Source organism: Ranitomeya variabilis, chromosome 6, assembly GCF_051348905.1.
Source record: "Ranitomeya variabilis isolate aRanVar5 chromosome 6, aRanVar5.hap1, whole genome shotgun sequence".
In the NCBI taxonomy this organism is placed as follows: Eukaryota; Metazoa; Chordata; class Amphibia; order Anura; family Dendrobatidae; genus Ranitomeya; species Ranitomeya variabilis.
In genome coordinates, this window is record NC_135237.1 from 183,830,741 (window position 1) to 183,843,455 (window position 12,715).

Genomic DNA, 12,715 nt, shown 5'->3' on the forward strand with positions numbered 1-12,715 from the left:
GGGCCAAAGAGAAGATGCTGGAGACCTCACTGTACTGCTCGTCTGTATAAAGTGTATGAAATGTGGCAGGACTTCAGAGTAAAACATATAAAGCTGTAGTAGTGCAGCCAATGTCTTATTCTGGCTCCTCTGCATCAGTCAAATGACAGATTCCCTTTAAAGTGTTTTGAACATTTTATATCACATTCTGTGTCTGCTCAAAATACATAGGCTTGTTACTGTCTGCAGAGCATGTACAATGAAATATAATTTAGAGCAGCTGTGACTGTTTTCTTCCTACACCGTAACCGGAGGGTTAAAGAAGGCAAAATCATCCACAGAATTAGTAATTTGGTGTGAGCATCATCAGGCATCATGTAAAGAAACCGCAGGTGTGGGGATAATGCCACTAATAGCACTTTAGATTCCTGGGAATTCATCTGCCGAACAATTTCTCATGGTTAATTTACATCATTTACTTCATTATGACCCTAATTCAATAGAAGTAAATTTATGTGGATGTGAAGACTGCTTTTTCTAAACTCTCAATTTAGTGATCGTTCCAATTGTAGCTAGATATAGTACTTCTGCCGTTATCCCTTAATGAATTCTACTTTTGAAATTACATTTTAGAAAAGAAAGCTAGTTCATTTGATTTAATCACACACAAAAAAAATTCTGCATGAATACTTTCCTTTCCATAAGATGAACCTAATGTTACTCTTTTATGTATATTAAATACATTATTTTGTAATAAAATGTTTATGGAAATCTGGCATCCTCCTTGCCATCCTCCAGCTTTAACCCCTTTCTGCCATTGGACGTACTATTCCGTCCATGTGGGGTGGGCCCTAATTCCCAAGGACGGAATAGTACGTCCAGCGCGATCGGCCGCTCTCACGGGGGGAGCGCGGCCGATCGCGGCCAGGTGTCAGCTGCCTATCGCAGCTGACATCCGGCACTATGTGCCAGGAGCGGTCACAGACCGCCCCCGGCACATTAACCCCCGGCACACCACGATCAAACATGATCGCGGTGTGCCGGCGGTACAGGGAAGCGTCGCGCAGGGAGGGGTCTCCCTGCGGGCTTCCCTGAGACCCCGGAGCAACGCGATGTGATCGCGTTGCTGCGAGGGTCTCCTACCTCCTATCCCTGCAGGCCCCGGATCCAAAATGGCCGCGGGGCTGCATCCGGGTCCTGCAGGGATTACTTCCGGGTGCAGAGCAGGCTGCAGATGAAAGCTGCAGCCTGCACTGCTGGAAGTAAGATCGGTGATCTGACAGAGTGCTGTGCACACTGTCAGATCACCGATCTGTAATGTCCCCCCCTGGGACAAAGTAAAAAAGTAAAAAAAAAAATTCCCACATGTGTAAAAAATTTTTTTTAAAAAAAATTCCTAAATAAAGAAAAAAATATATATATTATTCCCATAAATAACATTCCTTTATCTAAATAAAAAAATCAAACAATAAAAGTACACATATTTAATATCACCGCGTCCGTAACGACCCGACCTATAAAACTATATCACTAGTTAACCCCTTCAGTGAACACCGTAGGAAAAAAAAACGAGGCAAAAAACAACGCTTTATTCTCATACAGCCAAACAAAAAGTAGAATAACACACGATCAAAAAGACGGATATAAATAACCATGGTACCGCTGCAAACGTCATCTTGTCCTGCAAAAAACGAGCCACAATATAGCATCATCAGCGAAAAAGTAAAAAAGTTATAGTCCTCAGAATAAAGCAATGCCAAAATAATTATTTTTTCTATAAAATAGTTTTTATCGTATAAAAGCGCCAAAACATAAAAAAAATGATAGAAATGAGGTATCGCTGTAATCGTACTGACCCGAAGAATAAAACTGCTTTATCAATTTTACCAAACGCGGAACGGTATAAACGCCTCCCCCAAAAGAAATTCATGAATAGCTGGTTTTTGGTAATTCGGCCTCACAAAAATAGGAATAAAAAGCGATCAAAAAATCTTCCGTGCCCGAGCATGTTACCAATAAAAACGTCAACTCGTTCTGCAAAAAACAAGACCTCACATGACTCTGTGGATTTAAATATGGAAAAATTATAGCTCTCAAAATGTGGTAACGCAAAAAATATTTTTTGCAATAAAAAGCTTCTTTCAGTGTGTGACAGCTGCCAATCATAAAAATCCGCTAAAAAAACCCGCTATAAAAGTAAATCAAACCCCCCTTCATCACCCCCTTAGTTAGGGAAAAATAAAAAAATTTAAAAAATGTATTTATTTCCATTTTACCATTAGGGTTAGGGCTAGGGTTAGGGCTAGGGTTAGGGTTAGGACTAGGGTTAGGGCTAGGGTTAGGGCTAGGGTTAGGGCTAGGGTTAGGGTTAGGGTTAGGGCTAGGGTTAGGGCTAGGGTTGGGGCTAGGGTTGGGGCTAGGGTTAGGGTTGGGGCTAGGGTTAGGGTTGGGGCTAGGGTTAGGGCTGGGGCTAGGGTTAGGGTTAAGGCTACAGTTAGGGTTGGGGCTAAAGTTAGGGTTAGGATTGGGGCTAAATTTAGGGTTAGGGTTTGGATTACATCTATGGTTGGGAATAGGGTTGGGATTAGGGTTAGGGGTGTGTCTGGGTTAGAGGTGTGGTTAGGGTTACCGTTGGGATTAGGGTTAGGGGTGTGTTTGGATTAGGGTTTCAGTTATAATTGGGGGGTTTCCACTGTTTAGGCACATCAGGGGCTCTCCAAATGCGACATGGCGTCCGATCTCAATTTCAGCCAATTCTGCGTTGAAAAAGTAAAACAGTGCTCCTTCCCTTCCGAGCTCTCCCGTGCGCCCAAACAGGGGTTTACCCCAACATATGGGTAATCAGCGTACTCGGAACACATTGGAGAACAACTTTCGGGGTCCAATCTCTCCTGTTACCCTTGGGAAAATACAAAACTGGGGGCTAAAAAATTATTTTTGTGGAAAAAATATTTTTTATTTGCATGGCTCTGTGTTATAAACTGTAGTGAAAAAATTGGGGGTTCAAAGCTCTCACAACACATCTAGATGAGTTCCTTAGGGGGTCCACTTTCCAAAATGGTGTCACTTGTGGGGGGTTTCTACTGTTTAGGTACATTAGGGCCTCTGCAAACGCAACGTGACGCCTGCAGACCAATCCATCTAAGTCTGCATTCCAAATGGCGCTCCTTCCCTTCCGAGCCCTCCCATGCGCCTAAACGGTGGTTCCCCCCCACATATGGGGTATCAGCGTACTCGGAACACATTGGACAACAACTTTTGGGGTTCAATTTCTCCTGTTACCCTTGGGAAAATACAGAACTGGGGGCTAAAAAATCATTTTGGGGGGAATTTTTTTTATTTTTTATTTTCACGACTATGCGTTATAAACTGTAGTGAAACACTTGAGGGTTCAAAACTCTCACAACACATCTAGATGAGTTCCTTAGGGGGTCCACTTTCCAAAATGGTGTCACTTGTGGGGGGTTTCTACTGTTTAGGTACATTAGGGCTCTGCAAACGCAATGTGACGCCTGCAGACCATTCCATCTAAGTCTGCATTCAAAATGGCGCTCCATCCCTTCCGAGCCCTCCCATGCACCCAAACAGTGGTTCCCCCCCACATATGGGGTATCAGCGAACTCAGGACAAATTGGACAACAACTTTTGGAGTCCAATTTCTCCTGTTACCCTCAGGAAAATACAAAACTGGGGGCTAAAAAATAATTTTTGTGGGAAAAAAATGTTTGTTTTATTTTTACGGCTCTGCATTATAAACTTCTGTGAAGCAGTTGGTGGGTCAAAGTGCTCACTACACCTCTAGATAAGTTCCTTAGGGGGTCTACTTTCCAAAATGGTGTCACTTGTGGGGGGGTTTCAATGTTTAGGCACATTAGTGGCTCTCCAATCGCAACATGGCATCCCACCTCAATTCCTGTCAATTTTGCATTGAAAAGTCAAACGGCGCTCCTTCCCTTCCGAGCTCTCCCATGCACCCAAACAGTGGTTTACCCCCACATATGGGGTATCAGCGTACTCAGGACAAATTGTACAACAACTTTTGGGGTCCAATTTCTTCTCTTATCCTTGGTAAAATAAAAAATTTGGGGCGAAAAGATCATTTTTGTGACAAAATATGTTTTTTTATTTTTACGGTTCTGCATTATAAACTTCTGTGAAGCACTTGGTAAGTCAAAGTGCTCACCACACCTCTAGATAAACTCCTTAGGGGGTCTACTTTCCAAAATGGTGTCACTTGTGGGGGGGTTTCAATGTTTAGGCACATTAGTGGCTCTCCAAACGCAACATGGCGTCCCATCTCTCCAGTCAATTTTGCATTGAAAAGTCAAATGGCGCTCCTTCGCTTCCGAGCTCTGTCATGCGCCCAAACAGTGGTTTACCCCTACATATTGGGTATCGGCGTACTCAGGACAAATTGTTCAACATCTTTTGGGGTCCATTTTCTCCTGTTACCCTTGGTAAAATAAAACAAATTGGAGCTGAAGTAAATTTTGTGTGAAAAAAAAGTTAAATGCTCATTTTTATTTAAACATTCCAAAAATTCCTGTGAAACACCTGAAGGGTTAATAAACTTCTTGAATGTGGTTTTGAGCACCTTGAGGGGTGCAGTTTTTAGAATGGTGTCACACTTGGGTATTTTCTATCATATAGACCCCTCAAAATGACTTCAAATGAGATGTGGTCCCTAAAAAAAAATGGTGTTGTGAAAATGAGAAATTGCTGGTCAAATTTTAACCCTTATAACTCCCTAACAAAAAAAAAATTTGTTTCCAAAATTGTGCTGATGTAAAGTAGACTTGTGGGAAATGTTACTTATTAAGTATTTTGTGTGACATATCACTGTGATTTAATTGCATAAAAATTCAAAGTTGGAAAATTGCGAAATTTTCTAAATTTTCGCCAAATTTCCATTTTTTTCACAAATAAATGCAGGTAATATCAAATAAATTTTACCACTATCATGAAGTACAATATGTCATGAGAAAACGATGTCAGAATCACCGGGATCCGTTGAAGCGTTCCAGAGTTATAACCTCATAAATGGACAGTGGTCAGAATTGTAAAAATTGGCCCGGTCCATAACGTGCAAACCACCCTTGGGGGTGAAGGGGTTAAAGAAGTTGTCCTCTACTTGGACAACTTCTTCTCATACCCTATGCTTGGCCCTCACAAAATAATAAAGCTTATACTCACCTCCCATGGTTGCACCATTCCCGCTCTGTTGGCAGTCACTCTCCCCGGGGTTCTCATGCGGTGTTGTGACACAGTCAGAGCTGGAGTCACTGTCCCCACCTTCACACAAATTGGGCATGAAGAGGAAGTCAGAATTCAGCTGCAGCCCAGAGTTCATCTTCATGTTTGATTTGTCCGAAGGTGGAGACAGTGATGCCAGTGTTGGTTGGGCACCAGCGTCACGTGTCACAACACCACACGGACGCCCGGGGACCTCGAATGCCAACACTGCAGGAACGGCGTAGGCACGGGAGGGGTGAGTATACGCTTTATTTGTTTTATTGGGGCCAAACATTTTGATCAAGAAGGGGTTGTCCCAGTAGTGAACAACCCCTTTAAGTCCTCTTTTTCCTGCCTGCAAAATCTCTGTAAATGCTCAACCTCCTCAATTGCCAATAATGTTTTCTAGAATCTTACAGAAATTTTGAATGTTTTTCTCTAACTGATGGCTCGTACAGTGCGCCTTGATGCCGTGTATCTATAGAATTCCAACTTAAGGCATCTTAGCCTTATAGCAAGAAATCAATCGTACTAATAAAATCAACATAAATGATAAACTGGCATTACAAATAGTTGTCTAGGCATTACATAATTAATAAAACACTTATGTATTTTGTACTAACCCAAAAATGTATGGTGTACATCATTGCATTGAAATATGAAAGTTGGTGTAAAATGAAATTGACTTCATATGTTGAAAAATTATCATGTACCCTGTATATAAAAGACCTTACCCCAACTTATATCATGGTTTGTGTTTATAATGTAATAGATGCTTTTTCCAATTGACCCAGGAACGGACAGATCCCGATGACTTTAGTGTACGCTAGGGGTTCTTGTATTGAACTGTACATGACGCGAAGAGTGTTACAAACTACACTATTCTCACTGTCAAAATACCAGAAAGCTTGATAGAAATCCCGAATGCAAGTGCAAACAGAGCCTAAACTGTGTCCAGATTTTAATATGCTTTTCCAGATGGTGACCGAAGCAAATTTCATCAGTGATATCGTTATTAATTTCTACTATATGAAGGTTGAACAAAATGACTTAGCACACTGTGTGAATTATGCCACATTCTCATTATCATGTCTGTGTGATATGTATAGAATTGATGATTATAACATGTGCACTTATTACTGTGATCATATCATATTAACAGTGGAGACCATTTCTTCCCATTTTATGTATATGTTTTAGTTCTATCAAAAGTGTCTTTGGCGTACAAATACTGACATAATACTGAATGTGTGAATGTGGTCTAAGAAACAGAACAGGATGCTGCCCAATCAGCATTTTTTCCTCGTGAGATTACCTATGGTAGGGTGGCTGTGATTGACTGCAACATTCCAAAATCAATAAAACCAAAGAAAATGAGCCAGGCATAAGTTGGTATACATGATACATGTAAGAGCATGTTCACATTGGCCATTTCACAGACATAACCCAAGAAAAAAAGCTAACTGAGCATATACCTTATAGTAAGTAAATAAGTAAATAGTAATAGTACATGTAAGGGTACTTAGTTAACCCTATTTTTGAAAAAAAAACGTAAAAGCCATGTCGATTTGGCATACATTGTCGTGGTGGGACGGCTGTTACGCTTTTTTGATCAAATTAGTCATAACTAAATACCCTATGTTATTTACATGTGCTATTACTATTTACTTACTGCAGGATATACGAACATTTTGTGGAGTGAAGTGTATAGTTGTGGAGTGTAGCTTTTTGATACCTGCCTTCAAACCATGCTTGCCAATTTTTAGAAACAGTCGCCTTGGAGGTTCTTGTGGCTCCACCCCTTTTATATACTCTATTCTCATTCCATACCCCGTTACCCATGTTAATGTGTGTATTGACACCAGGAATCCATTTGGTGACACAGCATCTCGATGCTAAGCACAGGAAACCTTCCAAAATTGCTGTTTTCCAGGAGATTTTGGCAACATCCAGGCAATAAAATCATTCCATAATCATACAAGAAAAAAACAAGGTTTTTCCTGCCTTTACATTTGTATCGGTGTAATGGTACATCAATTAGAGTACAGATTTGGAAAATCTTTTAAGTCAATGAAAATACTTTTATTGGTGCAGATAAAATTCTCTTGGCTCATGTAACAATGTGCTTAGTTGCCAAAGTGCATTTGGAGCGCCCACCAGGGCCATGGGAATACTCGGTACCGGGACGGTTTTAAAGGGATGTGGTCATGGCAGCAGTGACCCGGTCCGTGACCCTGGGCGTCCAATAAAAGAGTCAATGAATTGAAAGGAGAAATAAAGTTTATAGGGGAATTGTTCATGACGCCACCCATGGTACTCGGTCAATATGGCCGACACTGCAGTTCAGATCCACTGAGGCAGTTGGTGATGCAGCTAAGATGTTTCAGCTCTCCATGGGCAGAGCTAGTCCCCAGGGCAGATATAGGTGTTCATTGTGATGATGGTGGTTGTGGAAGTTGTAGTGCAGGGCAAGTGATGCAGGAATAATTCAGAGGACACAGCTGGGTGCAGTTTTCAATGCTTTGCTCACAGTTTGGCAGATTACTGTCTCCAGCTGTGTGCTGTGTCCTCCGGGTCTGTGGTCCAGCCAACCCCCAGCGCAGCGTCTCACTGCGCTGGTTCCCACTTCTCCTGCCCTGCGCCTTCACACACAGTTTCCCAAGCCAGCAGCCCCGGATCTTGTCAGGCGACATTTCTCTAGCCCCCTGGGTCCTATGTGGTTGCCTTTTCAGCAAATGTGTGTGGATGCTGCTGTGTTACGTACAGATACCACAACCTCCGGCTTGCTAGCTGAGCCTTGTAGTTCTCCACTAGTCTCCATGTGACCTGGTCCCTCCACCTGGCGATGGATGCGTGCCCCACGGGTGGACTGCTCACCCCCTGTGCCCCTAGGACCCCTTCTTGCTTCTGAAGCTTCTTTCTCTCTCTAGCTGCCTCTCTCTGGAGCTTCTTTCTCAGCAATTTTCACTCCTTCTACTTCCTCTCACAATCTCCCAACTTTCCCTCCTAATTAGCTTCTCCACTGACTACTCGCTCCACCCACACCCTCTACCTAGTAACCCTCTCCAGACTGGGATGAGGCCATCCTCCCTTGGGGTACGCCCAGATGCCTTGTCTGGAGTGTTGCGTTGTTGGATGCTGGTGTTAGATTCCTGGGTAGTGCCCCATCCTTACCTGATAGTGGGATACCACACCTCTGGATGAGGTGCGACTGAACCCTCAGGGGTGCCACACATTTATATGAGCTAAAAGGTAAAGCAGACATAAGGAGACACAGTTTCTAATTTTTTTGCACCTTAGATCCATGTGACCAAGTTTTTTCTTAACAATACTTTATCATTTTGCCTCGACAAGACATTACTCCTCACTATAGCTCTTTAATTTTATTTCAAACTAGCTGAAGAACCCAGCAAAGCCTGGGCATAGTAAATATCTGTGGTTTGTTATAGCACCTCACTTCTCTTATTTTCCCATCACGCCTCTCATTTTCCCCATCACATCTTTCATTTTCCCCCTCACATCTCTCATTTTCTCCCTCAAACCTCTCATTTTCCCCCTCACTCCTCTTATTTTCCCCCTCACTCCTCTCATTCCCCCCTAACACTTGTCATTTCGACCTCACATCTGTCATTTTCTGATCACTCCACTATTTTCCCTCACTCCTCTCATTTTGCACTCACACCTTTTCATTTTCACCTCACACCTCTCATTTTCACCTCAGTATATACATGTTTGTCATCTCCCTTATATATAGTATACATCTGTATGTCATCTCCTGTATATAGTATATACCTGTATGTCATCTCCCCTGTATATAGTATATACCTGCTGTGTGTCATCTCCCCTGTATATAGTATATACCTGTATGTCATCTCCTCCTATATATAGTATATACCTGTATGTAATCTCCTCCTGTATATAGTATATACCTGTGTGTCATCTCACCTATATATAGTATATATCTGTGTGTCATCTCCTCCTGTATATAGTATATACCTGTATGTCATCTCCTCCTATACATAGCATATACCTGTATGTCATCTCCTCCTGTATATACTATGTACCTGTAGGTAATCTGCTCCTGTATATAGTATATACCTGTGTGTCATCTCCTCCTGTATATAGTATATACCTGTATGTCATCTCCTCCTGTATGTAGTATGTACCTGTATGTCATCTCCTCCTCTATATAGTATATACCTGTGTGTAATCTCTCCTGTATATAGTATATATCTGTGTGTCATCTCCTCCTGTATATAGTATATACCTGTGTGTCATCTCCCCTGTAAATAGTATATACCTGTGTGTCATCTCCTCCTGTATATAGTATATATCTGTATGTCATCTCCTCCTGTATTAGACCTCGTTCACACGTTATTTGGTCAGTATTTTTACCTCAGTATTTGTAAGCTAAATTGGCAGCCTGATAAATCCCCAGCCAACAGTAAGCCCACCCCCTGGCAGTATATATTAGCTCACACATACACATAATAGACTGATCATGTGACTGACAGCTGCCGGATTCCTATATGGTACATTTGTTGCTCTTGTAGTTTGTCTGCTTATTAATCAGATTTTTATTTTTGAAGGATAATACCAGACTTGTGTGTGTTTTAGGGCGAGTTTCGTGTGTCAAGTTGTGTGTGTTGAGTTGCGTGTGGCGACATGCATGTAGCGACTTTTGTGAGATGAGTTTTGTGTGGTGACACGCGTGTAGCAACTTTTTGTGTGTCGAGTTGCATGTGACAGGTTAGTGTAGCAAGTTGTGTGCAGCAAGTTTTGCGCATGGCGCGTTTTACGCGTGGCGAGTTTTATGTGTGGTGCCTTTTGAGTATGTGCAAGTTTTGTGTGAGGCAACTTTTGCATGTGTTGCAACTTTTGTGCATGTGGCAATTTTTCCGCGTGTGCAAGTTTTGCGTGTAGCGAGTTTTCCATGAGGTGAGTTTTGCACGTGTGGCGAGTTTTGCATGTGGAGAGTTTTGCGCGTGGCGAGTTTTGAGCGGCGACTTTTGTGTTTCGACTTTTATGTGGCGAGGTTGGTGTATGTGTGGTGAAATGTGCGCTGAGGGTGGTATATGTGTTCGAGCACGTGGTAGTGTGTGGCGCATTTTGTGTGTGTGTTCATATCCCCATGGTGGTGTGGTGATTGTCCCATGTTGGGGCCCCACCTTAGCAACTGTACAGTATATACTCTTTGGCGCCATTGCTCTCATTCTTTAAGTCCCCCTTGTTCACATCTGGCAGCTGTTAATTTGCCTCCAACACTTTTCCTTTCATTTTTTCCCCATTATGTAGATAGGGGCAAAATTGTTTGGTGAATTGGAAAGCGCGGGGTTAAAATTTCACCTCACAACATAGCTTTGACGCTCTCGGGGTCCAGACGTGTGACTGTGCAAAATTTTGTGCCTGTAGCTGCGACGCGTCCAACACTTTTCCTTTCACTCTTTCCCCACTATGTAGATAGGGGCAAAATTGTTTGCTGAATTGGAAAGCGCGGGGTTAAAATTTCACCTCACAACATAGCCTATGACGCTCTCGGGGTCCAGACGTGTGACTGTGCAAAATTTTGTGGCTGTAGCTGCGACGGTGCAGATGCCAATCCCGGACATACACACACACACACATACACACATACACACATTCAGCTTTATATATTAGATGTGTTAATTGGTTCCCCTCCTGCCAGAGCAGCACAGAGTACTTATATTTGTAATTTATCATAATCTTTACTGTTCATAGTTTTATATCTGTAAATCCAGCTAATCTTGTAGCTGGTTGTTAATCACTACCCATCCTCCATTCTAAGAACAATCATGAGCGTGAGAGACAACATACATTATTAAGATATTCTTCCAGACTTCATGTTCTGATTTTTTTTCTTCCAGGAGAAAATACAAGAAAACATCACAAAGGTAGGACCTGCTTCCCAAGAAGATGTTCTGTTCATATCTCAGACATATTAGTCTTTGTATTTTTTATTGAATGAACCCATTTTAACAATGTATACTCCACTTTAAAAATTGGCTTTTGTCGATTGTTGACTATTGAACCCATACATTTTGCTTGGGTTTATTTCACTCAGAAAACACCTATGGGTCCTATTTTATGAAATACAATATACAAGAATGTAGTGAAGTGTGACTATCATGAAAGAATGCCACACTACTGAAAAGGTTCTCATAGTAGGAGAGGCCAAGAACTGTTTATTGTCTGCTGCCTGATGCAGTCGTTGCCTGAAAGCACTTTGGTGAAATTTTATAGTGAAATAGAAAGTGCATTATGAATAATGCTTATTTTGTTTGCTAAATTTATTTCTGGCATTTTTGTACACCTTGTTTTTCAAAACACATGCCTTACCTATGACATTTTTATGTTTGTCCTGCATTCTCTAAAAGATTTGAAAATGCCATAACAAAACATGTTAAAAGTGTAATTTATAGAAAAAAAACACAAAAAATGCTTGAAAAACACTTGAAATTTTTGGTATTTTTTACAAGCATAAAATAATATGCTTAAAAAGGTTGTGTGAAGTAGGTGCTAAAATCCAATCTGATCAGGATACTTACTGAGCAATTTCAATGTATAAGTAGTAGAACAACATTTAGGTCTAATATACTGTACACGGCCATACTAGTGATCTGTGTTGTACAGATCAATAATTCTATAGCCTGCTATAGCTTACTATATATCCTAAGTCATATTGCACGACTCGTTAAAGGGTTGATTGTGACTTGTAGGATCGCTACTTCCAACAGGTGGCGCTATAGAGTTTAAGTCCTTTTTTTCTCAGAAGAGGCCATTCGAATATACCTACTTTAACCCCTTAATCCCATATGACGTACTATCCCGTCGAGGTGGGGTGGGCCTTAATTCCCACCGATGGGATAGTACGTCATATGCGATCGGCCGCGCTCACGGGGGGAGCGCGGCCGATCGCGGCTGGGTGTCAGCTGACTATCGCAGCTGACATCTGGAACTATGTGCCAGGAGCCCCCCCGGCACATTAACCCCCGGCACACTGCGATCAAACATGATCCCAGTGTTCCGGCGGTATAGGGAAGCATCGCGCAGGGAGGGGGCTCCCTGCGTGCTTCCCTGAGACCCTCGGAGCAACGCGATGTGATCGCATTGCTCTGAGCGTCTCTTACCTCCTATCCCTGCAGGCCCCGGATCCAAAATGGCCGTGGGGCTGCATCCGAGTCCTGCAGGGATTACTTCCGGGTCCAGTGCAGGCGCTGGTAAGCCTGCAGCGCTGTCAGTCAGATCGCTGATCTGACAGAGTGCTGTGCAAACTGTCAGATCAGTGATCTGTGATGTCCCCCCCCCGGGACAAAGTAAAAAAGTAAAAAAAAAAATTCCACATGTGTAAAAAAAAAATAAAAAAATTCCTAAATAAAGAAAAAAAATATATATATTATTCCCATAAATACATTTTTTTATCTAAATAAAAAACAAAACAATAAAAGTACACATATTTAGTATTGCCGCGTCCGTAATGACCCAA

The 12,715-nt window shown here is 42.0% G+C and overlaps 1 protein-coding gene across 4 annotated transcripts in view; it reads left to right on the top strand.

The window, feature by feature from the left end:
* Nucleotides 1–12,715, top strand: part of PDE1C (phosphodiesterase 1C) — a 1,454,702-nt gene that overhangs the window by 551,693 nt on the left and 890,294 nt on the right. For 2 of the 4 annotated variants that reach the window (XM_077269308.1, XM_077269310.1), the window contains exon 2: nucleotides 11,097–11,123. The exons of the other annotated variants lie outside the window; for them this stretch is intronic. In XM_077269308.1, the coding sequence (XP_077125423.1) occupies nucleotides 11,097–11,123 (27 nt within the window). The remainder of the gene's footprint in view (nucleotides 1–11,096; nucleotides 11,124–12,715) is intronic. 4 annotated transcript variants of the gene reach the window in all.